This window comes from Anser cygnoides, chromosome 3 (genome assembly GCF_040182565.1).
Source record: "Anser cygnoides isolate HZ-2024a breed goose chromosome 3, Taihu_goose_T2T_genome, whole genome shotgun sequence".
Lineage (NCBI taxonomy): Eukaryota > Metazoa > Chordata > Aves > Anseriformes > Anatidae > Anser > Anser cygnoides.
In genome coordinates, this window is record NC_089875.1 from 23,541,206 (window position 1) to 23,568,853 (window position 27,648).

At 47.0% G+C, this 27,648-nt stretch overlaps 1 protein-coding gene across 1 annotated transcript; it reads right to left on the reverse strand.

Moving 5' to 3' along the window:
- Positions 1 to 823: 823 nt before the first annotated feature.
- Positions 824 to 27,316, reverse strand: DUSP10 (dual specificity phosphatase 10). Its single transcript, XM_048057615.2, has 4 exons — positions 27,161 to 27,316; positions 25,122 to 25,961; positions 5,862 to 6,239; positions 824 to 3,057 (listed from the first exon to the last, which is right to left on the reverse strand). The coding sequence occupies exons 2-4, from the start codon at positions 25,915 to 25,917 to the stop codon at positions 2,792 to 2,794; spliced, it is 1,440 nt and encodes a 479-aa protein (XP_047913572.1). The 5' UTR covers positions 25,918 to 25,961; positions 27,161 to 27,316; the 3' UTR covers positions 824 to 2,791.
- Between the last annotated feature and the right edge of the window lie 332 nt (positions 27,317 to 27,648).

Consider the following 27,648-nt stretch of genomic DNA (forward strand, 5'->3'; position numbering starts at 1 on the left):
CTCGACAGTGGCCAGTCAGGACTTGAGGCTGAGGCACTCCCAGCCTCTTGGGCACGTTCCCACACCCCTCGTGGCTCCCATCTCTGTCCCATCAGCTCCTGGGAGTGCTTTTGGACACACCTGCCTACAACCAGTGGCTGGCAGACCTCATGACCATACGGTAACAACACACTCCCTCTGCGATTGCTTCACCGTGAAGCCTTCATAGCCCACACCTGCCAAGTGAACAGGCAAGGGACCTCTGATTTGTTTTTCCCCAAAGGAAATTGAATACAAGAACAAGAAAACAGTAACAACGGGAACACTGATCTTGAATTTAGTCCTCCTTTGTTCCCCTCAAGCTTAAGACAGCTGTGTCCCAGGTTGCATGCTCCAGTTGCTGAGTATATAAGTATAAAAAGATCTCCCTTGTGGAATTCCAGCGTTATGCAGATCAGTAACGCAGGCAGCTAGGACCAAATTTTCAGCCAACCCTGCTGCTTTTTCCAGAAGGCCTCCCTTTCTCTAACTCGGAGCAGCAAAGAACGTTTCTAACCTCCTCTCTGCCTGCTACCGATGTGACTCAGGTGCACCCACACTACATGGAGAACAGCCGAAAAAGGTTGAGCCCAAGTGCAAGGGAAGGGGGAAGGAGACCATCTCTGCTAGGGGATGTCCTTCCTCCTGGGGCGCACAGATTCCCAGACAGTAAAAGGTGCTCCCTCTATCGAGCCGCTCCTCAGCCCGAGCGGTCAGAGCCTGAGAGGTTTTGCTGCCTGGGCAATGCTCGCCACCAAGGGCATCTCAGCGAAGGGACCAACATAGGAAAGAAAAAAAAAATCAATTCCAGTAGAAAAATAATTTAATAAAGGGATAAGTTTCAAGAAAATATCTGTATAGTAACAACATTTTAAGTAAAATGTCCACAAAAATATACATGTCTAATGTGATTATACATAAGTTTTCTGACAGGTCCTGTTTTAAACTTGGTTCAGTCCACATTGGTTTTCATCTAGGAAAAACCTTCACATCTACCAGGCTTCCTGGGATATATCAGTTTGCACAACAGAATCATACGAGAAATGTTTTCTAGCTCATTTTAGGCTCATACAAATAAACTTTGAGTTGGAAACAGTCGAGATCAGGTTATACCATATCATCAGAAAAAAAAGTAAATAACAAACAAGGAAAGCAAAAGAAGTCAGCCACCTAAGGGACACTGTCGGGCAGGAAGCACCAGCTCTACAATATGCGCCACACATAACACTGACATAGCTGGAAAAAGGGAGGGATGAAGGGAAAGATGGGCAAAAGAGAGGGAAACATCCCAGCGTGGCCAGGGATCATGGAACTGCAAAAGGAACAGCCGGTAGAGAGGCCAGGGGAAAACATGGAGGAGTCCAATATATTTCTAGAAAATAGTTTTGTAACACAGAAGATAAGCTAATTGCAGGAAATGAAAAGGAATCAGTAAAAAATGTTTATTTCTTATTTTTCTAAATGACTATTCAGCTGTAGGTCTGTCCCCAAAAGCCCTCCCCAGTTGTGCCAATTCAGCTGAACAGCTCCAAGCTTGATGTACTTCCAGGAGAGAAAAACATGGCTACAGAAAGCAAGGGATGCAAGAGTACAACAAAAAATAAATAAAGAAATAAAGAAAACACATTCTACCAGCGGAGGACAAGAATAAAACACTGAAAAGGAGATGTCAAACAAAAGATACCAGCAATGTACACTGAAAAAAAAAAAAACAAAAACACACCATCCCACAGAAAGCAAATGGAAAATCACTAAAGAAATAAAAGCACACGCATTTTCCAAAGGATTTTTGTTTTTATAATCAATTCTTTTTACATAGACAACTGAAACACACCAATATTTTGTGCGAAAAATATTTTTAAATAAACTTTGCTTGTTCTCAATTTTTGTACATTCTGATATACATATGTAACAAGGTTTATGGCACTGTAACCAGGATCAAAATCATATAAAGGAACAAAATAATTGCTTTCATTTATCTCTTCTGAACCAAGCCGGCTGCCATTTCACTATTAGACCTTAAAAATTATTATCTAATTATTAGTGAGCAGCCAACTCTAATTGGATTGAACACTCAAAACAAACCCCAAATTATTATTGCACAAGAAGCCAGTGAAGGCATATGGCATAGAATGATCAAAGTCCCTTACTGTTAAAACCTTACACCCCAAAATAGAAAAATAGAACTGGAACATGAAACACGCCAAAAAAACTTTTTTTTTTCTTTAGTTTGAGTCAGGAGTGTGAAAAGTGCCTTGCAGACTTTTTAAGCTGCTCTGATCTCCTTTGCATCAGTGAGCATTTTGCTAGGTTATCTTTAGCAAAGCATTTGCAGAATGAAGGCCCTCATGTTTCAGGGAGTTTTTTCTGCTTTGTTTTGGCCTTTTGTATTTCATCTTCAACTTAGGTTTCTTCAGTCTATGAACCTGCACAGACTACTTAGCCATAAACTCTGTGAGTAGCTGGAGAGGAGGAGAAAGAAAAAACAAAACAAAAAAGCCCAATATTTCTTCTTCTTGTTTTGATTTTAAAAAGTACTCCTTTTGCTCCGAAGCCTCCCTGCTCTGCCAGTGCCTGGGAAGGAAACCACAGCCACATCCCAAACACGGCCAAGTTCTTGGATCTCTTTTAAAAACCTTTCCTCACAAAAAAAGGTTTTTATTCGCAAAAAAGTCTGCCACAACCCCCCCCCCCCAAAGCTAAAAAGAAAAACCCACCCATCACTGCCCTAAATCAGGTGAAGAATACGCTAACCCCTTCGTTGACTTCACTGTCACACAACAGTTTCTACGCCGATCAGCTTTGGTGTGAGGATCCGTGGTGTGACGCCGTTGTTTAGATCTTCCTCAAACTCCAGTAACTGCCCCATAAAGTTAAGGTTGGGGGAAATGATTGGTCGCTTGCCTTTTACAAATTTATAGGCATCCGTCATGGTCATGCGTGTGTGCTTCATCAAGTACGCGATAACTATGGTGGCAGATCGGGACACACCGGCCTGGCAGTGAATGAGGAGACCTTTTCCACACTGATGGGCTTCCTCTGGAAATGAGAAAAACAGAAAAAGTAAAGTTTCTGCCATTTTGTAAATTAGAAAAGCTCAGTGTGATTAGCAGTAACTTGATGTTAAAGCCCTTCTATCTGTTTAGAGGCACAGCAGCATCTCCCCAACTTCCAGCTCCAGTCTACCTTCCTTCAGGGTTTCAAAGTTAACTTCAGGTGAAACACACAGACCAGTCTAACAGTGAAGATCTGCACGTTTGCAGAGTCTCTGTTAGCGATGAACTGTACCATTCAGAGATGCTACTGCGCTGCTCGTAAGCACTGCCAGCGAGTATTTATGCAGGCGGTCAAGGTCCACAAAAAGGCAGCCTGAGCTCCATCCCCACCTCTCTCACAACACCGCTATGTTACTTCAGCATCTCAGCTTCCCTGTCTTGATAAGCAATATGCCTTTTCAGAAACAGGTATTTTCAGATTCAGTATCTAACAAAGAATATATACACTTCATTTGCCCTATTCTCTGAGGCTCTTGAAGTTAACTTCATCTGGGCACTCTGTACATTTCAGTTTCACTTCCTGCAGCTTTAATCTTCGCTAAACTTGTGTCTGTTTTGTTGTTTGTTTTTTCTTGTTGTTGTTTTTAAATATTTATATACATATATGCCAATGACCTACTGTTTAAACATTTCCAAACATTCTCGAATGCAAGTTAAAAGTTTACCCTGAGGGAGGGAAAGCTTTGACTAGTTACTTCCCCAGCTGGCTAAATTTGCTATGGAAAAAAAAAAACCTCAATGGAGAAACACTTGTTTATTAAAAACAAAGATAGCCCCTTGAGCTATAATTATTAAAAAGGAAAGCAAAATGGGTTTTAAAACACTTTCTAAACCTTTTCAGGGCAAGGCTACTTTTTCTGCCCTTGGTTAGATCATGAAACAATTAAAAAAAAAAACAAAAAACAACAACAACAACATGGTGTGTGGCTTAAGAGCTCTAACCCTGCAGTTCACGGGGAAGCTGGATGCAGATATCTCCCTCTCACCCCCAGAAGACCTCGGTGGAGTTTTGCAGTTTCTTTATGAAACCTTAGCCTACTGCATCATCCTGTCTTGTTGAATTCAAAGTTTAAGGTTTTACTGGATTTCCTGACCCAGATTTTGTTCCCTAAGGAAAAAATATATTTCCCCTCCCTTGTCCTCAGAGAGGACTCTAGCCATTCACTTCTCCCCAAAAGGTGCCTTCTTCCCCTTCCTATGAACATACTGATCAGTAGGCCTGACAGTGCTGCTGGTAGAGCTGGGGTTGGGTTAGGAGCCATTGGGAAAAAAAAAAATGATTTTAAATAGAGATCCTTCAGTCCTCTGCATGGCAGAGGTCAATCAAAACGGCTCCTGTTGGAAGCTCCTTGTGGAAAGACTTGAGAATTAATGCTGTATATCATCAGAGCCGCAGCATAAGCAGTGTTTCACCTAGTCACCTTCACTGAAATATCACGCCTACAGGCCGTATCAGCACAATGACTCTCTGCTAACCAAAACACAGCCAGACCCTGCAGCACCCGAGAGCTGCCTGCTTCAGAGCAGTGAGTCCCAGCACCACCAAGGCAGATGGGCTCAGAAGAATATGCTGAGCTTGGACTTCCCCCCCCCAGGACCCAGCCCTACACCCAGTACCTGACCCTTGCTGAGCCCCAGAGCACCCCACAGAGCCAGCACAAGCAGTCTCAAGTTTCAGAGGAGCTGTGCACCTACACTCTCACTCAGGAGCCATAAACAGTGGCTATTTTTGAGAGCAGGGACAGAGAAAGACAGCTCTGAGTCCACTTTTAAAAGTCCATGGGGTCAGCTAAGGACCTAAGCTGTGATATAACACAGAAGCATGTTTTCATCATCTTGTCTTTCATTATCAAGCCTGAACTAATGGTAACAAGATTAGCCCGGCTTCAGCAAGAGGGAGAAAAATTGCATGCCTGTGGTTCTGCACCACATCCAGGCTGTTTCAGGAAACCTCTAAGGACATGTATTTGGGCTGGACAAGCACCAGTGGACATCCACTGTGCTGCAAAAGGTTGTGAACTCTGTACATGCACTGCGGGAAGCTGTGCCCACAAATACATAGAGAAGGGCAAGAAAAGGTCCTCAAAAGCTTTCAGTATTACTTGATGTCCTCACTGACCAGGCCCCCTACATGCGGATGAGGGGTGCATTATGTGGACTATAGCAAGGTTCAGAGCGATGCGCGTAACTTCATTTCTCTAGCCACCTCCCCAGTTTCAGATGGAGCTGCATCTCTGCTGTGAACTCTCTCACAGCCTACAGGGTTTGAAGCTAATTAATACTAGTTGTCACCACTATCCACTCACCCACACATACACTCTGAAGTTACAAATCTAACGGTAAAATAAGTGGAGTGTGAAGGTTTGTCAGTTTTCTCATAAAATTGAGCTGGGGAAGACTGTTGTCATTAAAAATAATGAATATAAAAATTTGGATGGAAGCCGCTGTGAAGATTAGGAAATGCAAAGGAATCAGGAAGAGGGGATGACAAAAAAAATCTCAGCTGGGGGAAGCAGGGCTTTAGAAATCCTAAATTTGGAGATTTGGAAGTAGGCATCACTATCATTGGATAAAGTTGTACCCCTAGGCTACTTAGTCAGATGTGCTAGAGATGAGAATCAGCAGAAACACAAAGTGCTCAGTGTTTCTGACGATCTAAACAGAAGTAAGTATGACCTTGCACAGCCTTCATGGCAGTTACAAGAATCTGGAATTAATATTATGCTTCACTAACAGGTAAGGAGAGAAGACGATAAAAAAGGAATCGTTTCAGTCGAGGATAATTACCAATGAACTCAAAAGCCTCTTCAAAATACTGCCTGAGATTCTGCTTGTTGCTGTCAGTGGCCGGGAGCCGCTTGTAGTTGAACATGCCTTTCTCATAGTGGTACAGGGGCAGGTGGGTGGTCACATTGATTACATAGCCTATGTTCATCCTCTGCATTTTCTCCAAGTCCTGAGCATCGTGCTCATTTCCGAGGAAGAGGAAGGGCAGGATGGGGGTGAGCTCAGCGTTCTCGATGTCCGGTGTGGTGGGGATGGACTGAGGTAGCGTGGGGGGCACCGCGGACGCGCCGCTGCCTCCTCCCCCCTCTGGGCACTCTTGCAGCTGGAGGGAGTTATCACAGAGGTTTTCGTGGTTCTGCCTGAAACCGCTGAGTCCTCCTGGGGAGAGAGGCCAAGCAGATATTTTGGTTAGAGACCACAGGTAAGCACCACTTCGGCCCCACCTTCCTTTCGAGCATGCCCCAAGGACCACCAGGACTGGTGGCAGCCCTGCTGTCCCCAACACCGCTGTCACAGCAGTCGATGCTGAGCACGGCCACTGCCGGTGAGGGCAGCATGAATCAGTGGCACACACTGTCCTTGCCTCCACGAGGCTGACGGTGCCAAGGAACAGGCTCGCACACAAACATGATTCTGTGCAACATCAGGGTGCCAGGACCGCCTCACCTACGAGCCTGTGGGAGGAGGTGAAAGGAAAACAAAGGCCTTTTTTCCCCCCCCCCCCAAGAAGGAAAGCATCAAAACCACCAGCAAACCAGCTCCGACTACACTGGAACAGAGCAGCAAGTCGGCCTTTTCTCGAGACCTGTTCGCATCGGCAGCCAGTTTGCTTGCCAGAGGGCAGGCCTGCAGGGCACCCCCAGCCCCAGGAGAACAGCGCGCACGTGTGCGGCCCGACAGGAGGAACACCACCCCTCGCAGCGTAACAGCAACCGAGGCTCTCGCTTAACATGTGGCTAACAGCTCTCCTTTTTCTGCCCCAGTTGTCTGAAAATATCTAGCAAGGGCTATTTTTAGGATATTAATATGGATTGGGAAACGGGTCCGAGGGGGAAGGGAGAAGTCACTTTTTTGGCTCACGTTTCCCCCGGCTCTACCGCAAGTCACACCACTGTTTTCTTTCAAGCAGCGTTTTCCCCTTTCCCCCCCTGCTCCCCTCACCCCAGGCTCCAGGAGGGTGTCTCCCCAGGCCCAGGAAGAAAAGCAGACCTCCTTTCCACACCTCGGTCGGCGATTACATCAGCCGCGGGCTCCCCACCTGCCCAGTTTCCATAGCGCTTACACAAAGCACGGGGTGACATCAGCTGGCATGACATCAGCCCTCTGAGCGCAAACAATACCAGAAGAACCACTCCGTGTCGGGCCTTTGGTTCCTGGGAGCCGATGAGGTAATGCGAGCAGGTGGCGAGGCTCGCCTCCACCGCCGCGGGGAGGCAGGGGCAGCGAGGGAGGAACGCCGCCATGCCCCCCGCCTGCCCGCACCAGCGCGGGTTACTCTTTCACCGGGACGCTTGGAGTCACGCAGCCTGCCGAGACGGGCCAAGTGTTCAGACTCAATTGCACTTTTGTCAAAGGAAAGCCAAAAAGGGAAAAAAAAAAATCAGGAGGGGAAGAAATACACTTAAGTTACTAGAAAGAGCTCCAACAGCCAAAATAAACGCTGAATGTCACCATCCCGCCTATTTTTTTTTCCCTTCAAAAAGGTTATTTGTCTTTTCCATGTTCTTTCACAATGATCTAGCAAAAGAAAGATTTTAAAGCCATGCTGTCACACTGGCTTTGGATCAGAAACAGCCAAGAACTTCAATACCCAAGTGTTGAGTGCTGCAGCTCCCAAAGCCCAAGTGCCAGCCCACAGGGTGCGATCCATACAAGGCCCCTCTCGGCACCCCACACAGCACATGATGGGTACAAGTGCCCCAGACCAGGGCTTTGAGAAGGCTGATGACCAATTAAAGCCCCCACACACTATCTGAATGAGACATGAGGGGAAAACAAGGCAGGTTTGACCCCACATTGATGACAGGGGCGAGTTTTAAATCCCAGCCCTTCCCCTGGAGCCTGGTAATATATAGCCCTGGATCCTTCTGCTGAAGGCAGGTTTCCATGCCTCTCCTTTCAAGGCCCGCTCCTCAAGCGAAGGGTTACTGCTCCCTTTCCTGTGTTTCCCACTCCCCAAGCACTTCCCTGATTCAGTTTCCCCCTCTGCATGCTCAGGTCCCTATCTCTCAGGCAGCACCACAAACACTGGCCGCCGCTGTGGGGCACGTGCCAGGAGATGGGAATGGGAGGCATCAGTGAAACCCTGATGATGCCAAGTGCCTCCACAGCAGGGCACTTCTCAGACACGATGCAGCATGCTAGAGATCTACAAAACTCCTCAGGTCTGTCTGTTCCTCTCTAATACCAGGGATTTTTATTATTATTTAAAATAAAGTTCAGACTTCTGTCCTTCGCGTGCTGCTAGTAACTCACTTTCCCAGAAATCCTTGAATCACTCACAAAACGCAGAGCAATTCCCCTGCCTCAAAAGCACGCTTATCTTCAGCTGTTTCTGCAGTTTACAGGACAAAGCACAAATAGAGTTGCCTTAAAGATCCAAAGCTGTTGTAACAGGGGCAGAGGACAGAAGAAAGGGCAAGGACAAAAATCTGAGCTCATCTGCCAACCACATCACTTGGCCTTGATAAGGTCTGAAAAAATCCTTTCAGGCTGCTCAAGAAAACAAGCAAGACCGTGGTCCATGGTCCCCATGCTGAAGATATCCGACATCTCACCCAACCCAACTGCTACAGCCTGGGCTAAACGCTGAACCCTGAGCCACCTTCCAGTTGTCCCAGCCCCGCTCCAACTCTTACTCTGCTTTTGCGTAGGTAAGCAATCCCTTCCGCTTAAATGCTTCTGTTTAAGTGACGCCCAGGGCATGCTCGGGATCCCAAGGAAACCTCCAAAGAATAAGCAGCTTCAGTCGCCCCAGGGTCAGCGCTCATCTTCCACAGCCTTCTGGGAAGAAGTGGCCATAGGGAGATAAGATCCCATTACTTCACCACTTGGGTGCAGACACGCTTATGGTGTGGCAGGCATCATCTTTCACCAGCCACCTCGCAGATACAGCAGGGCTGGACAGTCTGTAGGCAGTGAGGAAAGAGCTTGCTATATCTTTCTTCTGCCACCTCCATCTGCTCCACCGGCCAGAAGACACCACCACTCCTGTTACCCATTCTTCCTCAGTGCCCGGTATGAACTTGGGCCCACTGGATGAAAACCTCGTCTTCTCCTCCTTGTTATGTTTTGCAGAACTCCTCTGCTATCACCATGGTCAGCAGAGAGCAAGAGGGGCAGGGCAATCCCCACCCCTCCAGCCGGAGCGTCAGGCCAAAGGGTGGAAGGTGATTCCAAGCACATCGTGTAGAAGAGGCCCAAACAAGTAGAGCAGCCAAACACACAACCGCTTCATCCACCGTTTCTTTCTTGGCATCTGCTAGTGAAGAGGAAACCTTTCCTAATGTCAGCCCACATCCACCCTCCCCTTGTCTTTCTCCCTCATGGCTACGGAGTTAAAAAGTTAGAGTAGCATATACATATATACCTATATAACATTTAGAGTAGCATATACAAGCAACTCTTGGAGCACACAGCCCTGAAACAGCGTGTTACTGGGGAAAGGATCCATCTCAGACACGTAAGCAAGGAATCAATGGACAGGAACACTGGTGCCCAGAAAGGATGCAGCAAGATGCTGTTGGAGGAAAGCTTAACTCTAAACCCAACAGTAGGAGCTCTGCTTAGATCTGTGCTGAAATCAGCCCCTCAGGCCTCAAAACAAGATCTAGATGCCTCACAAGCACTGCTCCCTAACTCCACTTCCCCCGCACTTAGCATGCACCATCCTCACTCCTGGTCAATTTATGTGGCACTAACATAATTTAAATGGAGCTCGTGCATGCATAATACTCCGGTTTGCCACAAGTTTGAAAGACTATCTCCAATAAAGAAACAAACAAAAAAAAGCCCAAGAGAAGCTCATTATAACCACTCAGAAAGAGTCAAAGAAGGATGGACTTTCCACACGATGGCAAACACAGCATGCAGAAGACATCATTTAAGGTCTTTGAGCAGTAGGGGAGAGTGATTGAAGATGCTCAAGCCTTCCCAAACCTGGGGCAAGAAGGAGATGTTACTAAGGACAGTGGCAGGGAACATGGGTGAGGGGTACAACCTGGTAGAAGCCTCTCACCAGTACAAAGGGAAGCTGTGCTTAGAAGCAGCTTTTCAGCTGTTAGTTGCAATATACTGAAAGCCTTCATCATATACAGATGATAGGCAATATATGAACTGGAAAAGACCATCAGCATGCATAGTGGTACAGTCTGAGCTCCAGCCATGAAGCCTACGCTCAACTTTCAACAAGACATTCGGATGTTCAGGTGCAACCCACTGACAAAACAAAACGCTAGCAGCTAGACTAGCTATCAGCGTTCATTTCTACAGAATGCCGTGCTTATAACCTGTCTTTGCTATCTTTAAACACACTGTGCAGCTGTAATAATCAGGTAAAAAGCCTGAACCACCCAGCCAATTTGATACAACCCATAAACAGATGCAGAGAACATCCCAAGTGCTTTCGTGCATGCTCTTCTCCAAAACAGCTGCTGGGCATGTTTTCGTGGGCCTGAACCTACCCAAATCCACATGAAGTGACGGGCACGCAAGGCTGCCCAGCACGCCTGGAAACCCATGGTATTTCTACCAAAAGGGAAGGGATAATGGAAGTAGGATGCCCACAGCAGACAGCCTGACCTGCTATCTAGCGAAACGCATCAGAAGCCAGTGCTCCTGCTCACCGCTGATGTGAAGAGCCAGAGTGGTTTGCAGTTATCACTACATAAGCCGCATGAAATATTCCACCACCCTGCCTTGCCAGAACAGTTAGTAAGTGACAACAGACTCGGGATTGTCTGAGACGTCAAAACTTTTAGGAAGTTTTAAGTCAGCACTGTGCACACTCCAGCTATTCATACTTGTTTGTTCAAGGCTTTCTTTTTTTTTTTTTCAGCCATCTGCCCATAAACATCTTGCTTGATGCTTCTCAAATGCCCCGCTGTGCAGCGCCTGGGCAGCAGCTGCACGCACATTTCCCAGCTCCAAAGCCACCCAGGAGCCCGGGGCTCACACCAGTGCTCTGAAGCCAGGTTAGCAGCTGGATGGGAGCCAGAGCAGCTCTGAGCAAATTAAAGAGAGACAAGCAACATGATGCTTGCATAAAAGTCACGCCAAACACGGTGTCTGTCATTTGCTATCAGGAAAGGGTGCATTTGATGCGAAACAGGCACAAAAACGTACGGCAGAAACAAGGCAACCAGTTTTTACAAGGGACCGTGACCTTGCAATAGGAACGGACATCTTTACATAAAGCAAAACCAACAAAGCTTATCTGCACACATTCTGTGCGAGTGATTTTTAAGGGAAGACAGAACTAAAAGAAGTGCAAGGAGTTCAGTAACACCTGCCCCCCTCCCATGCCTTCTGTGACACTTCTTCATCGGCGTGAGCATATATACACTAGGATGTGGGCTTATGATATGTTTTTATAGATATACAATACGCTTCCTACCTGGAAACAGGTTCTTACCCCACAGTAAAGACAGTAAGTTACATTGCTCCCTCTCCCCCCGGGAGAGAGAGCTGAAGCAGAGGCAAGTACCATGAAGTAACCTGACCACAGAGTAACACCTGCACTTACCTTTACATCACCTCATCTGCACGGCTGGGCTTTGTTTTGAGAGCAGCAGGTACTGGGTGTTCCTGTTACAACTACAAACAGGAACGTGTTTTTATACATGACAGACTGCAGATGTGGGATCCACATTTAGATAGAACATGTGATCCCTGCAGACAAACAGGCCTTTTGTACAGCTTTGAAAGCTATTCAGATGGATTTTTGGATCCACACATCCTCGATTACAATACCACAAAGCCAACTCAAAAAAAAAAACCAAAAACAACACCCACCAAACTAAAGCACACATGCAACAAAAGCAGAAGTCTCACAGGGTTGTGACAAAGATATATTTGGTCTGCAACCTCCACCCCTCCCAAAGTGCCAGGCTCTCATAGGTAGGGCCACTGGAGAATTTGGTGATCCGTAGCTTGTAGTGACTGACTGAGAGCTTCAATAGCTCAGGAACAAATCCAAGTTTTAGCACATCCACTCAGCATGTTTCCTGCGAGTACCTACACAACAAATCGAGCCCCTACAGCTCAACTGTGATTGTGTTTAACACCAAAAGGTCACAGCTTTAAGCAGTTAGCGTGTAGGGTGAAAGCTAACACCAAGATGGGGGATATTCAGGCAACTGGTGCATATCCGTTTAAGATCACACTTGAATTTGTGCAAGTACAGCCTGTTCCTTTAAACCTGTGACCTCATTTATTTACATTACTGCAGAAAAGCACTGCCAGAAGCAACAGCTGATGACAGTCTCATGTATTTTTCCACTAAGACAACAATTAAACTGCTTCTGTGTTATTAATGAACAGATGACTTTGTGTCAAGTCGACTCAAAGCGCAGGACGCCTCAAGGTTAAACAAACGTGACTCCAGCATGTAAAAATAGAGGTGTGCTGCAGGCAGGGTGCTGCCCAGCCCCACGCCGCCCAGCGCCTCACTCCCACCCCAGCTGGGCGGGAGGGTGCAGACCTGGGGCCACCCCTGCACCCTGCTGCTCCCGTACCATGGGCAGGATGTGCCCTGGCACCCGCTGATAACTATGAACTAATCTGGGTCATGCTGCTGTGCATCTTCTCTCCACGCTCGGGTACGCTTTCAGCAGCGAATCCATCACAGCTACTTGCTTCCTTCCCCCCCAGGGAAAAAAAAACAGCTTTACAGGTTGAAGAAGGGCTCTGCCAGTAGTGGTCAAACCCACTCGCAGGATGTGGACAGCCACCCAGATCACGTCTTCTTACCACCAACCAACGTCATGCCTTGGAAGTTTATGGCCATGCTTAAAGGGCCTTGTATCTGAGCTGTAACCTGACAAGGGGTGCACTGGGCGCACTGTCTTCCTTCTGCTATTTCCGCGTTGTCTGACACAGGTAAAAGTCCCTAGCTCTCCGTATTTCTTCTGCTACTCTCTCAACCTCTCTCTACTTTTGCCTCAAGCAGGGATAGGCCTACACGGTACCAAATCAACAGCAGGGCCTGTAGGCAACTGGTGGCACGCCTAGAGAGCACAAGAGCAAAAACCACCTTGTAGTGGAAGGTCTGGCCATCACCACAGCGTGGGTACTGAAAGGATGGACGTCCAGATTCCTTACACACCACAAGACAGCCATTTTCCCAGCAGAGCTCCACAGTACGCTACAGAGAACCGTGTTCCCCAAATCTTTCAGAGCAACGGGGCTAACTCAAGCATGTCACTGCAGGAGCGTTTCTACTATCTGAGACAAAAGTCCTCCTCACCGCAGCTGCTGGCGAGCATTGCTCAGGGTTCACCCTTGCTGCTGTAGAAAGCTCAAGAGTTGCACCACGGTTGAAAATATTGTATTTGGCCCACATAGCAGGAAGCAGAGATGAGAAGGGCAACTCCTCTCTCTCTCTCAAAAAGGGTGGGGACCTATCGAACCACATTCACCTAGATGACATTAGAAGTAGCTCCTCTGACTTCAAGGAAATTTTGTTGCTGTTGTTTTTTTTATACAAACATTGGATGGAGACTAAACTGAGGTCGAGCCCACAATGCAGGGGGGTATGCATCCTTCAGCAGTACAAGGAGAACACAGTGATACCAAGACTGTTTTACACATTACCATTTCTGCTGTTGAAGAATAGGAAAATAAATAAATAAATCACTAACTGCAGCCACGTTCAGCCCTTCAGAGCAGAAACCTCATTCACCACCTTTTCATAATTTAAGTATCTTCATTGGCTTCAAGAATCTACACTGATTTTAGAGAATGGTGGGGTAGGGGAACGCAAAGGCATAAGTAACTACAGGTTTTTTCTACTCTGCGGCTGCTAATGTGAGACAAGTCTCACTTGCCAGTCCTACAAGCACGTTTCTCACCCGTCCACAGGAGGTTCAAACAACCCGTTGCAGGGTTTCTTTCCCTATCACACACACAGCATTTGGCATCAGCCTTGCCGCAAAAGATTAAGCTTTAAACAAACAAACAAAAAAGTAAAAGTAAACATAGTTCACAAAGAACAGCTTCCACCTTGATACACTCAATCTTATCTAGTCTCCCTCTAATCAAGCTGCCAACAGCACTTAAAAAAAGAAAAAAAAATCCTCCCAAAAAAGCAAACCCATGCATTCCAGAGAAGTTGCAAGGTCAGTTTTTTTCCATGTGGAAACTACCACGGCAGGCTGGTTCATAGACAAGCTCCGGCCTACAGGAGTTACAAGCACATCCTTGACACAAGTGCTTTGAGGTCCCTTTAAAAGTCAAGCGTGCAACACCAGATAAAAAAAGATTAAGTCGTACCCCCCCCCCCCAAGCTTTGAGGCATACGCGCATACATTTGCATGTTATTTCTAATTTCAACTCACTACATCTCATGCCCCTTGCTACAGCACATCCTCTCCTACTGGCCTCTTGCAGCCCCTAATCTTATCTACTGTTATCTAGTACTTCAACACCAGGAACAGAGCAGGCTGCTGCCCTGAAGGACACGGCCCGGTGGGGCAGGAGAGAGGACGCCGAAGGCAGTTTCCTCTGCAAAGGGACGCTGCCTCTGCCCAGCTCCACTCATTTCCTCCTGTCACGCTACCACCCTCGTTCAACCGCATTTTCTCCCATAACGTCTCCCACACCTGGACATATGACTTGCTTCTTCCCACCACTAGCTCTTACCCCTTTGCTTTTCCTCTTCCAAGGAGCACTAAATCATCCATTAGCCGTAATTAGAATCAAGCGTTATTTTTTTTTTAATTTTCTTTTTAACCTGCTGCTGGGGAATGTTTGTCAGCATTTTTGCTTGAAGGTTTTTTTTTGTTGTTGCTGTTGTTTTTGTCAAACTTGGTTTTGCCTCAAACTCTAAGTCTGGGACACAGGCCACCTATGCAAGTTATAAACCTCCCTTCCCCACCTCACTCAACAGCTCTTCCAAAAGACGCCATTAATGCTTCTGGACAAGTGGCCAGCCCCTCCAGAAATCACTGTGAATACTTCTGGACCACATGTCTGAATTCAGGACAGCGGTTCCAGCTTTGTAACTGGAATCCCCTATATGCTGGGATATGTACAGAGTCTCTCCATGTGGGAGAAACAGAAGCATTCACAGGAAAGAGAAAGAGAGAAGGGAAGAAAAACACACCAAGCGACAGCATCCTTCAAAGTTATTCTCAGGAAGCAGTCAGGAAGGTGAAAGAGGAGAAGACCTTGATTTCAGTATAAAGAACATTTATTTATATATATGCATATATATGTTCTTATATATAAACAAGAACACAGCTTGGAACAAGAAAGTAAGTCCCACATCCCAAACACACTACTGTGACAATTTTGCAGTGACAGATGAGGATTGGACTTACCCTCCCTGGAGGGCAAGCGTTTATAGCAGAAACTCAAAATTAGACACGTTACAACTTCTCATAGCAAAAGTATGCTCTCCCATGGGGATTTAAGCTAACATGAAGTCCAATTAAATAATCACTGGAAATGTCAGCATAAACCCTGAAGGAATACATACTTCTACTGTGAAATGCTCCCACTGGAAATCATATTATCAAAAAGGTCATCAAGAAATGCTAAAGCTATGTATGAAGGGGAAATGAGGGGGGAGGGAACAGAAACTATTTTAATGTCATAAAGATACCACAAATTTTTTTATATTGACAAAGAGCTATAAGTCTGTTTTCACAGAGGCAGAACAGAACAGACTTTCCCAAAATGCCCGTGCTCAATTTGCATTATTATTATTTTTAAGCTTATTTTAAATATCAACATAATATTAAATAAATATTATATTTTTATATTAAATTGCCTCCCATGACTGCCTATCAGCATATGCATCCCCAAAGCAACCTGCCCATTTGCTCATCCTCACTGCTTGACCCAAAGACAGCCAGCAGCTGCTGTGCCCGTGCTCTGGGGTGTGCAAGGACCGAGGCAGCTCAGAGGGCTCTGGCTCAGCACATCTGAAGAGAGAGAAGAGACCAGGCACTGTTTCAGACATCTGTAATCCTGCATGTGTAGGAGGGGACAGTTATATTTAATTAGTACATATTAGAGAACACTGACATTTTCATGGGTCAGCCATCCATTTGTTCACTTTACCCTTTTAAGGGCAACCTCTTCAGGACAGCTTCACTCCAACAACCAAGCAGGCTGATTTGTTTCTCCCGAGAATGAACACAGGCTCTTTTCCAGTCCAAACCACTGTTCCTCTGCATCAGAAACACCAGCGGTGCATTGCATTAACGTGAAAGAAAAACAGAATGCTGCTGTAACACATCAATGTTTGTGAATGCCATGCATTCCTGCTGGATTTAAATCCTCTTAAAAATGAAGAGTTTCTGTTCTTTTGCCTAGAAATAATTATATCTGGCTCTCATTTGACACTTTCCAACAAACTATTTTGAAGCACATTAAGAAAATCCAGAGGATGTAAAGGGCACTGCCTTGAAATATTCTAGTGTCATACTGTCCTAAAATAAAAGCATCAAACTACCAGAACGAGCAGAGTGCCAGCCAGCTCCCATGCTGTCACATAGACTGCAGGGCCAGCCCAACCAGAAACTGAATCCCGGCATGCTACAGGGCTGTTTGTTGATGCAGGCTCAGGACCACTGAGCTGTACATCTCGCACGCCTTTCCCTCCTCATGACATCAAGCCAGTTCCTGAGCACTAAGCAACTCGCACCTTCCTGGTCTTCAGGAGACACGAACTGGGTCACAGCACTGGCTCAGGCGGCGGCTGACAGCCCTCACGGCTGAGGAAGCATGACAAGAACCTACACTCCAGGATCAAAGGAAGAAGAGAGAAGAGTTACGGAATCCAAAACTCAGCAGCAATCAAACAAGGAAATCTCTTCAGCTAGATCAAAACCAAACTGGGTCTCCTTGTCTCCGCAGACAAAGAAAACTTCCCAGAAAGCACAGGCACTGTGTTATTCATTGATACAGATGTACTACTGCCTTACAGGGCTAACAGGAAAATATCTATGAGCGTAAGATTAACCTCAAGCTAAACAATCGTATTAAGTGTTTTTATTTATACCTACAATATGCCAGCGAGTTCTGTTGTGTAAATTAAGAATAACTTAATTTCAATCAAGTGAAAAGACAGGACTCCTATTATCTTAGCTAAGAAAATGGCCAAGACAAATTAGAGCCCATCATTAACACAACACAGGTCATCTGCTTTAACAACAGCTTTTGCTTTAAAACATTATTGGTCACTTCCTCACTTAAGGCTTAATATCACACTTCAGCGTTATAAACTAGTGACAATCAATTCAACTAACATGACAGAAACTTGCAAGTTATCCTGTATTTTCCAAATTCCTTAAAGCCACTGTAAAAAATATATATACAGTAATTCGTGTGCAGATGAGGAGTGGCATCTGTTGTTCTTTTTACTACATTTAACTTGAAGTGTTTCTTCTCTGTTATGGTGAATCGAGTGGGAATTAAACTCAGGCACGTTACAGATTTTGTTTTTTAAAGCTAGATGGTAGCAAAAAAAGTTGGAACCCACACCTTCCCCTAATTTTATTTTATTTATTCCCCTCTGCCCCTCACCCATTTTCTTCCTTCGAAGCCTTTATTTCGGACAGAAGGCCCCCCCAGCTCCAGAAGTGCCCCTGTGCCCCCCCAGCAGCAGGTGCTGACAGATTTACAGTCCCCCAGAGCGCTCCAGCCCCAGGCCCCCCCAGCTGGGACAGCCCCGTGCACACACTTGAGCCGCCTGGAGCCCGGCCAAGGATGCTGCGGATGTGGGCGAGCCAGATGAGCCCAGCAGCGCCCCAGGCAGCGGCAAGGGGAGGCTTATTCCTTTGGGACGAGTAGGACTAGGTGGCACCCGCACCTACAAGGTTGGTCCTTGCAGACCTGCTGGCTCAGGTCTCCCTGCGCTGACTACAACGGCAGCTGTGACGCGCTCTTAGAGGCACCACTACACACAAGTACCAGGAGAGCACAGCCTTGTGCTCCTTCAGGATCTCGAGCCACTCACGGAGGAGCTTTTTTGAGAAAGGACATAACCTGCTCACAAAGCAGAGAGAGAGGAAAACGAAACTTGAGTTTTCAGACGAACAAAAGCCACCCACAGACAAATCCTGCAGCTGATCACTTTAGCAAAGATGCACTGTTAAGGGACGAGGGTGTCTGTAAGCCCCTCTCCCACTTCATGGGCCAGGAAGATCCATGGCTGAACCTGGGTCAATGACACTTAGCACAGATCACAGTAAGAGATGAGATCAGTGTTACAAACAGTGCAAAGAGGAAAAAAAAAGCTCAGACATTGAAGTGACTTGTCCAAGGCCTCACAGCAAGCCTATTGTGTGCGCTTAGTCACAGAGCGAGAGAATGACCATTGCGTGGCCTCGGCCAGAGCTCGCCGGACCTGAAACTGTTCTGCTATCTAGGCACAGATATCCCCCTCCAGCCAGATTACCCCTTTCCTGCACCACACAGGGAAGGAACTTCTCCCATCTTCCTCTCCCCATCAAGCCTCAAAATGCCGCTGTACAGGTCCAGAGCCAGGTCTGAGACCACCTGCTTGAGGGACATTGCTCCTTGGGCACCAACAGCTTTCAGAGCTGATGCACAAAAACCATCTCCAGTGGGCTGAGATGCTTCCAAGGCATGAGGTTGCTTTTATCACAGATACTGGCTAAAGCGAAGAGTTTCCTGTACTAAAAAGTCACAAGACATTAAAAATCCCCACAGATTCATTGCTGAAGCTGCTGGGGCATAACAGCATCAATTGGCCACACAGTACAGAGACCAAGATTGCCCCGGGACGTTGCAGCTGCAGAAATAACCCCGATGAAACATTTAGAAAGTAGGGTCAGTACCCCTACGTGTGTGCTTTTCCTAGTAGCCTCCCATTCTGCCTCCACATAGTACTGCTACATTGACAGGCACGGCCACGACCGCTGGCTAGTTTTCTACCCCAGCCAAATCCCAGAGGCACTGGTGCACGAAGAGCTCTGCCGTTATAAACACTGTCAAGAAATTTACTGGATCAAGGCCACAGCTCACAGGTAAGAGGCAACCACCTGAAAGACCTGCCAGATGAAGCTAAAGCAAGAAAATGCAGCGCTCAAGAGGGCACTAAGAGGACTCTGTACCAGCTCTAAATTTCAGGGGAGGAACTAGGAGGCAAAAGCCATAAGATATCTGCCCTTCTTTCAGCTCTGACTTATCAAGTACCTCAGGTTTACTTTACAAAAAGTGTAACTTTCTGTACTTACTACAGTACATAAATGTTTTAAAAATAAATAAAACATTGAAGACGGTTTCAGGTGAGTACCTAGAAACAAAGCTCCAGGCAAACAACCACAGTGATATTCAGGTCAACCTCGTGTTTTCTGAAGCCAGTGTTCCTCCAAGCCTACCAGAGACAACCCAGAAAGGCCAACACACCACGCATAATCTTATCTTTTGCACAAAGGGACAAACAAAGCATTAGGTCATCTTTTAAACAGATTAACAATGATCTGTTTCATTAAGCAGCAGGACTTCTATCACCCTGCAAGCTCATGTTGAATACTTCTTTCTTGGTTGGTTGGTTGATAAATGTGTAGAAGATACAAGTGTTATCACAGTGCTCACGCGGCTCCCATTCATGGTATTTCTTCACTTTAGAATTTCTTCTGTAATTAAAAAATTGTAACATGGCTTTTCACAGAGTAAAGAGAGTCATAGCCTGAAGACGAGTGGCTGATCCCCCACTTGAAATGTATTGAAAAGTCAAAGAAACTTTTGTGCTCCTAAGCATAGTTTAAAAAAAAATGCATTAGTGGCTGCTGCTTTAAAAGAAATAGAAGCATATACATATTCTAAAAAATAAAAGTACCTGTATTAGTTAAAAACTAGACACTGCTCTAACCTCAAATACAGTTATTATTCCACCCTGTGCCTCCCAGAAAGGCTATGGTCACTTTAAGAATGAAAGGCCATAAAACATCACTAAGCACTTCTATAAAGGCACAAAGATCTTACTGGTAGAGCATCTCACCCATAACAGGGGAAGGACAGCACTTAAGGCTTTCAGCTAATTATAACCCAACTTATATAAACTAGGAACATCACAGAGGATGCCTCCTCAGTTGAAAGAGAGCTGGAGCCAAACTTTTCTTTACTAGCATTACAGGTATTTGGCTAATATAACAGTTTCCTTCTTGATTCTTAGTTTGGTTTCCAAGTGTATGAGAAACTGGACACCTAAAAAGAGAAGTCTTCACGCTCGTCTCTTTCCAAGGCATGGACTTTGCTCCTTTTGCCTCTCAAAACATGGCAGGTACCAAGCAATCCAACACTTCAAACTTTAAGATGCCATCACCTGGGAAGAAATGCTACACTTTCCATTACGGTTGAACTGGAAAATTTGGGGGTGCAATCTTCTGCAGAAGCATCCACTTCAAGTAAAGAAAAGATTTTGTTCTCAAAAAAAAAAAAAAAAACACAACCAAAACACTATTACCCCATTTTATCTATAAGCAAAAGGTGTACATGCATACACCCCACTCATTTACACTCCTTTAAGTGTTATGGCTGATAACATTATTACCTCGGGGTGGAGGGGCAGGGGAGGGGAGGAATGTATTTCAGGTCCAGCAATCAGCCTCTGAAAACTGAAGGTAAAATCCCTCACAGAGCCAGGAGAAGTGTCATCGCCGTACCATCCCCCCCAGTGACTGATGAGGCCAAATTTCCTTCACAGCACAGAGGGAACACATTTTAAACACAGTGGATGTTTCACATGTATTACTTAACACTTAAAAATACACATTTCCCGATTTCAACCATGACCTAATAATTATTCAGTGGAGATCTCCAGTGGAAATAAGTGCCAGGCACATATTTAATTGGACAGCTGGATTTTTTGACCGTTGTGTCAAGTTCTACTCTCAAATATACTTGTGCAGAGTAATTCAATTAAGGCTTAAAGTAACACTGGCACTGTTGAATTACATAATTAATAACAATAAATCATGTATTTGCAACAGATTATGACAGCAGGTATTCCAAAGGCAATTGATCGTAGTATTTTGCACTACCATGGGAGAGTATAAAACAGGTACATGTTTATTCCTTTTATAGGTTTCTTGGCCCCTCTGTAGTTGTTTCAACTTCACTGATAGGTGACTTCAGCATTGGTAAGAGATCTGAAGCTATTCTTAGACTGTGGCAGCAAGCCTGAAGTGATTTTACTGGCAGGTTTTACACTCCTTGCTATTGAGACCCAGTCAATTTATTTCCCTGTTAGACGAGCAATGACAAGACTGAAAAAACAGAGCACAAGTAAGCTCCTCAAACCAGGAACAAGAACAGAGAAGCAACTAGTTGTTATCATCGCCACCCCCCTTGCAATGCTCCAGCTATCACTTTAAAAGCACAAAGGGGAAAAAATGGATTATTAGCAAATTTACATCTTACACCTTTGTTTCTGGATTCTGTTCTTCCCCGCAGTCAAACACAGGAGCTTTTAAAAAACAGAGCACAAGACTTCAACGGGTTCACAGGACTCCTGCAGCTGGGGCTCGAAAAGGCAGAGGAGGAAGGGTAAGATGAAACCAATAGCACTAGACACTGACTAGGGAGACAAAAGCAACTTCTCTTGTTGAAAGCTGTTGAAATGTTTTGGCACAGATGCTTCAATTTTTCATTTTCAGTTCATTTGTAGATTTAATTTAACTTGAAAAGAGATGCTCAACTCCAAACCTAAACATTTCATTCTGTGTAAAATCATACTTCCCATTTGAATGCAAATGCATTTCCTACTTCCTATTTTTATGTCCCAGGAGCAAAATAAAGCACACAAAAAGCCCAAAACTGCAGGCCATTTTCACTATGAGCTAACACACCCAAGGAAGGCAAATTCTTCCAGTAAGGCAGAAATACATTGGTGTTCTCCTGTAATGGTCTCACCACACGGTGCTGCAGAGTTTGTGCGAAGGAAGGAGGGCACAAGCCCATCCAGGATAACCTGGGCTGCTGAGGTCTTTCTCCCCAAATTCAGCAACAGTTTTGCCATCAGCATCAAGCAGAATGGGGGCCGGGCTCGCATCACTGTTTTTACCTCCTCTCCTTCCCAATACTAGGCAAAAAAGATGCATACACAAAAAGAAAGGCCTTTAGGTTTCAATAGAAATGCAAAACCACGGTCTAGCATGAATGACTGTGAGCACACAGGGGAAAAACAGGAATGCTTCATATTTTATATAAAACCTGAATAGCAGCTTCAGCCCTGATGGCTTCAGCTGCTAATGCCCATGTAACAACAATGTTAAGGACACGGTATCTTTCTGGGGGTAAAAAAGGAAAAAAAAAGAGTTACACTAGTATTTAAGTGACTTATACAGCTTCTGTACAAAGAAGTGAGCAAGTCTTTGCTTCTGAAGAGCTGAACTGAAAATGATACCAATCTTCATTTATGACAAGAAACACTCCCTATTAAAGGAAGTAGCAAAGAGACACAAAAGGAGGCACAGAGTTCTTAAAAACCCCGTAAAGCCCCAGTGCTCTCCTGTCAGTCAGTTTATATTGGTCTGCTACATTAAAAATAAATCAGACCACCTCTTTTTAACCGGAGCCTAATAAGGCACCCCATACATACATTTATCTATAGATCAGTCTGGCCGTTGGAAACAGCGCAGGAGTTTATCTGCGACTTAAAAAGACTGGGGCACCTAACCCTAAATACACCCGGGGCCATGCCGCTACCCGGGGAGCGGTAAGCCCGGGCTGTAACCCAACCCCGGGCCGCTGATCGGGTTCCCCCCACAACGTGACACCGCGCCACGAGCGGAGCAGCCGCGGGCCGCCAGGCCGCACCAAAGATGGAGAACGTGGCACCGGATCAGGGGGACGCGAACTTGGCCGGCGAGGCTAGCAACCAGTGTTTGCAAACACAACACGGGATCAGATGGGCCGCAATAAATTAGGACTGGACTGCAGCAAGCAAGAGAAACCACTTGAAGGGAAAAAAAAAAAAAAAAGAAAAAGAAAGACAGGCAGAGAGCTACCCCCAGCTTCCTTCTGGTGTCTGCACCCACAGGCGTGCAGGCCCACGGGGCGTCAGCTCTTGGGCTACCAAAGCATGAGGGAAAAGTGAAAACTGAATAACGAATGCTTCTAGCACCACTCCTTAGGCTCTCTTTCAGTTTCTGATCCCTTCTAAACGCTGCTTTATCATGAGCTTTACCACGAGCTGGCTCCACTGGAGCCCACTTTGAGCCCCACTTCAAAGATGGGGAGGGAGGTAAGGTGATAGCAGGAGCACTCTTATTTTTACATCTTCTCCCTTCTGCACTTCCCCAGGTGAGGTCTGCTCTAGCCCAGCCAATTACTACACCCAAAAAGCAAGGGATTTGGCTTCCTTTGTCTCCTAGCACAGTTCCAGGTTTGTTGGCAGAAACAGCTCAGGGAGGGGATTTCTCCTAAGCAGGTCTTTGAAATAGGTGCTTACATTTCTCAGTAGCTGAAGACCAAAAATGGCCCAAGTAATCCCACGACCAACCAGTTAAACCCATCGTAGCACCCAGAAAGCAGTGGTCAGCCTCGGAAGGTGGGAGCAGGGGCTGCCCACAACCTGCCCACAGGGCCTAACAGCTCCATGGCCACATTTCAGTAGGTGCCTCCTATTTCAGGGACAGAAAAACTGCCGGTTTGTGGTGGCAGGAGCTTCAGTGTTTTCAGAGAAACATAGAGAAGTGAGATGCTGAAGATGCCAGTCTTCTAACGGCAGGAAGACTTCCAGACTACACCACATAAGCCATACGCCTGGTTACAACAGAACAAATACCATCAGAGAGAGGAGACCTCAGGAATGAAACCTCTACAGAGCACCTCCTCTCTCTGTCGCACAGATGAAGGGCACCATCTGACCCAAGACACTCAAAAGCACACTGTGAACCTTCAGCAAGTGTTAGAGTCAACCCAGCATAACCCAACACTTGCTGTGAGTTAGAAGAAAGTTCAGTGCAATTTTAAGTTTCCACAAGATCTAGTCAAAGATGAGTACCTCATTGGACTCTTAGCTCCTAGAAGTGTATGAAACTAAACAGAGAAAATGAGCTAAACCATTAGCCCAATCCTTACTTCTGCCACACCATGCAGGGTATCTTTTCCTGTAAAAGTTACTACTTTCAAGTGAATTAAATATATACAGTATGAGGTAAGCAACAACTCCCGCAGTTTCTCAGTACCATAGCCAGTCTCTATCAACCATGCCTTCAAATGGCATAAATACCCAGGGGGCAAAGAGCTTTAATCTAGAGGACAGCATCGTTATAAATAGGAGCTACAGAATAAAGGGAAGAAAGGAAAAGTGTCCTTGGATGCTGCCTTAATTGGTGGGGCACATTCCCCTCCCTAGAACATTAATGGATAGGCCAAAGAACTCATTAAAACGTGAGCCTTTCAAGTAGGAAAAAATACATATAAAAGTGTGCATCCACACAAACGCATGAATGCTACCCTTTCAGACCACTTTTTGGAGGAGTATCTCCCTCTGTCTGTTACTCTGACCCTTTACCACCAAAACAAGGTTTGGCTGCTCCTCAAGTTTTGTCAACTGGTCCATGATGCAACGCCCCAGACTAAGCAGCCTCCTTTGTCTTTCTTCCTCCCTTCCTTTGCTCTCCCATTGCCCATCCCTAGCACCTAGGAGTTCAATTTTATATAGACTAAAATAAGTCTGCTAAGTAAAGGTCAGTCTGGTGACTAAGAGAGAAGCATGCCCTCCTGGACTTCTGCCCCTCGGGCTATAAATATTTAGAGAAAACAGTTGCGGAAATTCTTTGTCTACACAGACAGACACCAGGAAGCGCGTTTCCTTCTTCTCCCAGTTCCCACTCCCTCCACTACTCAAGGACAACAGACACAGAAAGGGGAGCATCTCCCCACTGCTGAGCTACCAGCTCCATGATCTGGCCATGGAAGACATTTGCTTTGCCACTCGTGTGCCACTCGAGGCACACAGCTCTTCCTAGAGATAAATAGCCACAGTGAATGTTCAACCACCAGCAAAGATTACAGCCAAGTACATGCACAGCATGTGGGGGCAAAGAGGGAGGTTACCTTTTAGGACTAGGGGTTCCTTGCCTTCTCGCTTGAGTGACTCCAGCACTATATGGAGTGGCTGGGAAGGCATTACTCTGCTTGGCTCATTGGTATTCTCATCATAAACTATGATTTCTTTGGAAAAGATCCTCTTGAAAGAGTCCTTGCCTTCCCGGCAGGAGATCAAGTCCAAGACGGTGATCTTGCCCTGCTGGAGCCTTCTCCGGCTGATCTTGTCAGCACAGTTAATGTGGACAGCCCCTTGAATGTGGCTTTTGTTATACTCCATGAACGGCCTGCAGTCAATGATGACAGGCCCTTGGTTCTGTTGGTGGCTCTTGCTGCATTTGGTCATCTTCTTCGCCAGATCGTTGGGGTAAATGATTTTGATGCTAGCCAGCTGCTTGGTGGTACCCGAGACCGGGCTCCCCACTCCACCCAGGGGGCTCAAGCTGCCGGCGTTCTCATTGCTGTTGACCATTTGGTTGGCAGGGCAGGCTGTGGGGGCTCCGGCGCTGCTGGTGCTCGCTTGAGTTTGGGCCTGAGTGTCCTTGTCGTACGTTGCCACAGTGCAGCAACTGGCACTGCTGCATCCACAACTCAGGGAGCGTGCAGAGCCGTTAGATGAGGGCATATACGTGAGATTAGCAGTCTTTAGGGACACGACAGCTGCACCGAGCAGACTGGAGTGGCTCTCGCTGGCAGAGGAGGCAGGTTCAAGATAGCTAGAGTCTAAACAAAGGTTGAGATCCTGAGGTCTCACGGGCCTCGAAAGTGCCACCACTACCCTGTCGTCTAAAGGAGACGGAGGCATGAGGAGGCTGAGGACTAGCGAATTAGGAAGAACTCAAGATCACCCTGCAAAAGAAAAAAAGGAGGGGGAACGGGGAGAAGAAAAAGGTGATGAAAACAGATCATGAAATCTCGTAAGCCTCCCGATACTACAAATCGCTTCATCAACACCTATTACCCACAGGTTAACAATCCCTTCCAACAGCTACCAGCCTGCAGTAGCTGTTGAAGAACCTTCCCAATCCCGCAGCAAGTACTCCAGCTCCTTGCATGTGTGCGAGCGGAATGCCGAGTGCATGCAGCTCGCCTGGACTGTGCTGCTACACCCGGGGGGAGGCATTTGTCTCCATGCAGATGGTGCTGAGCTATTCTGAAACCCCAGGCATGCGACTGATAAAGAGGCACGCTCTCGTTTCCTTTGCTTACTGCAAGGGAAACAACTCCTGGACCGACTCTGCTGCCGGGAGCAGCGTACGGGAGCCGAATGTCTCAGTGGCGATACGCGACTTTTCCAGCAAGCTGAAATAAAATTAACTTCTCAGTAAATTATCAGGGACAAACTCGAATGTAAAGTTAAGCAAACAGGAAAAAAAAAAAAAAAAGAGGGAAAAAAAGAAAGGGGGTTCTGGGGACCTTTACAGAACGCGGGTGTGTGCCCGGTGCTCCCACCTGCCCGGGGGGTTACGGCAGCCCCAGGCCCAGGCTTCCAGAGGGGCCCCCGCCGCCCCGGGCTCACAGCCCCTGCCGCGCAGCGCAGCGTGCGAGTCCCGAAACCTCCCCGATTCCACGAGAAAACGGAGAAGAGCAACGAGAGCGGCACAGCCCGAGGAAGGGCTGGGGAACCCACCCGCCCCCAGCACAGCTCCGCCAGGACCCCCCGCTCCCCTCCAGCGGCACGCCGGGGGGCCCGGCACCGAGCTGCGGGACGGAGCGCGGGCAGCTGCGGAGCGGGGCCGGCACCGGCGGCTTTCTCCTTAAAAATAAAAATAATGTTAATAATGATAATAACAGTGATAATGATGATGACGATAAAAGGAAAGCAGCGAGCGCGTTCTCCTGATGTAGTTTGAAAGAAAGAATAAAAGACAAGGTACGGAACCGAGCTCCCTAAAAAAAAAAAAAAAAAAAAAAAAAAGCTAGAAAAAAGCTAGAAAAAAAATTAAAAAAAAAAGGGAAAAAAAAAGCGGAGAGCCGAACTTTTACCCCGCGGCTGGGCAGCGCTGCCCCGCGCAGCCCCGTGCCCGCGCTCGCCCCCGTGCCCGTACCGGCGCGTGGCGGCGCGCCCCGGTGCGTCCCGCGCCGCCGCCGCCGCTGGGTCTGGCGCTCGCTGCCCCGCGCCGCCGGCCGCGCGCCGCCCGCATCCTCCTCCTTACTTTCTCTTTTGCTACCGCGTACAAGTACGGCGCCGCGGGGGCGGGGCCAGCCGCCACGGGCGGGACCCGCGGCCAACGGCGGGGCCGGGGGCGGGGCCGCGCCGGTGATGTCACCGCCAGCCAATCGGGAGGACGCCGCCCCCCCCCCCGAGCCGCGGCCCGCCGTGGGGCTGGCTGACGGGCGGCTCCGTGCCCGCAGGCGGGCAGCGGGGTGGGGGGCGGGCTGCGCCGCTCCCCTCGGAGCCGCTGCGGTGCCCCTGAGGTGCCAGCATGAGGCACCCCCGCCTCCTGAGGCACCCCCGCCTCCTCTCTTCGTCCGAGGCTGGCACCAGCCCCACAGAGCAGAGGCTTGGCTCACGCTTCCCCCCCAAAAAGAAGCC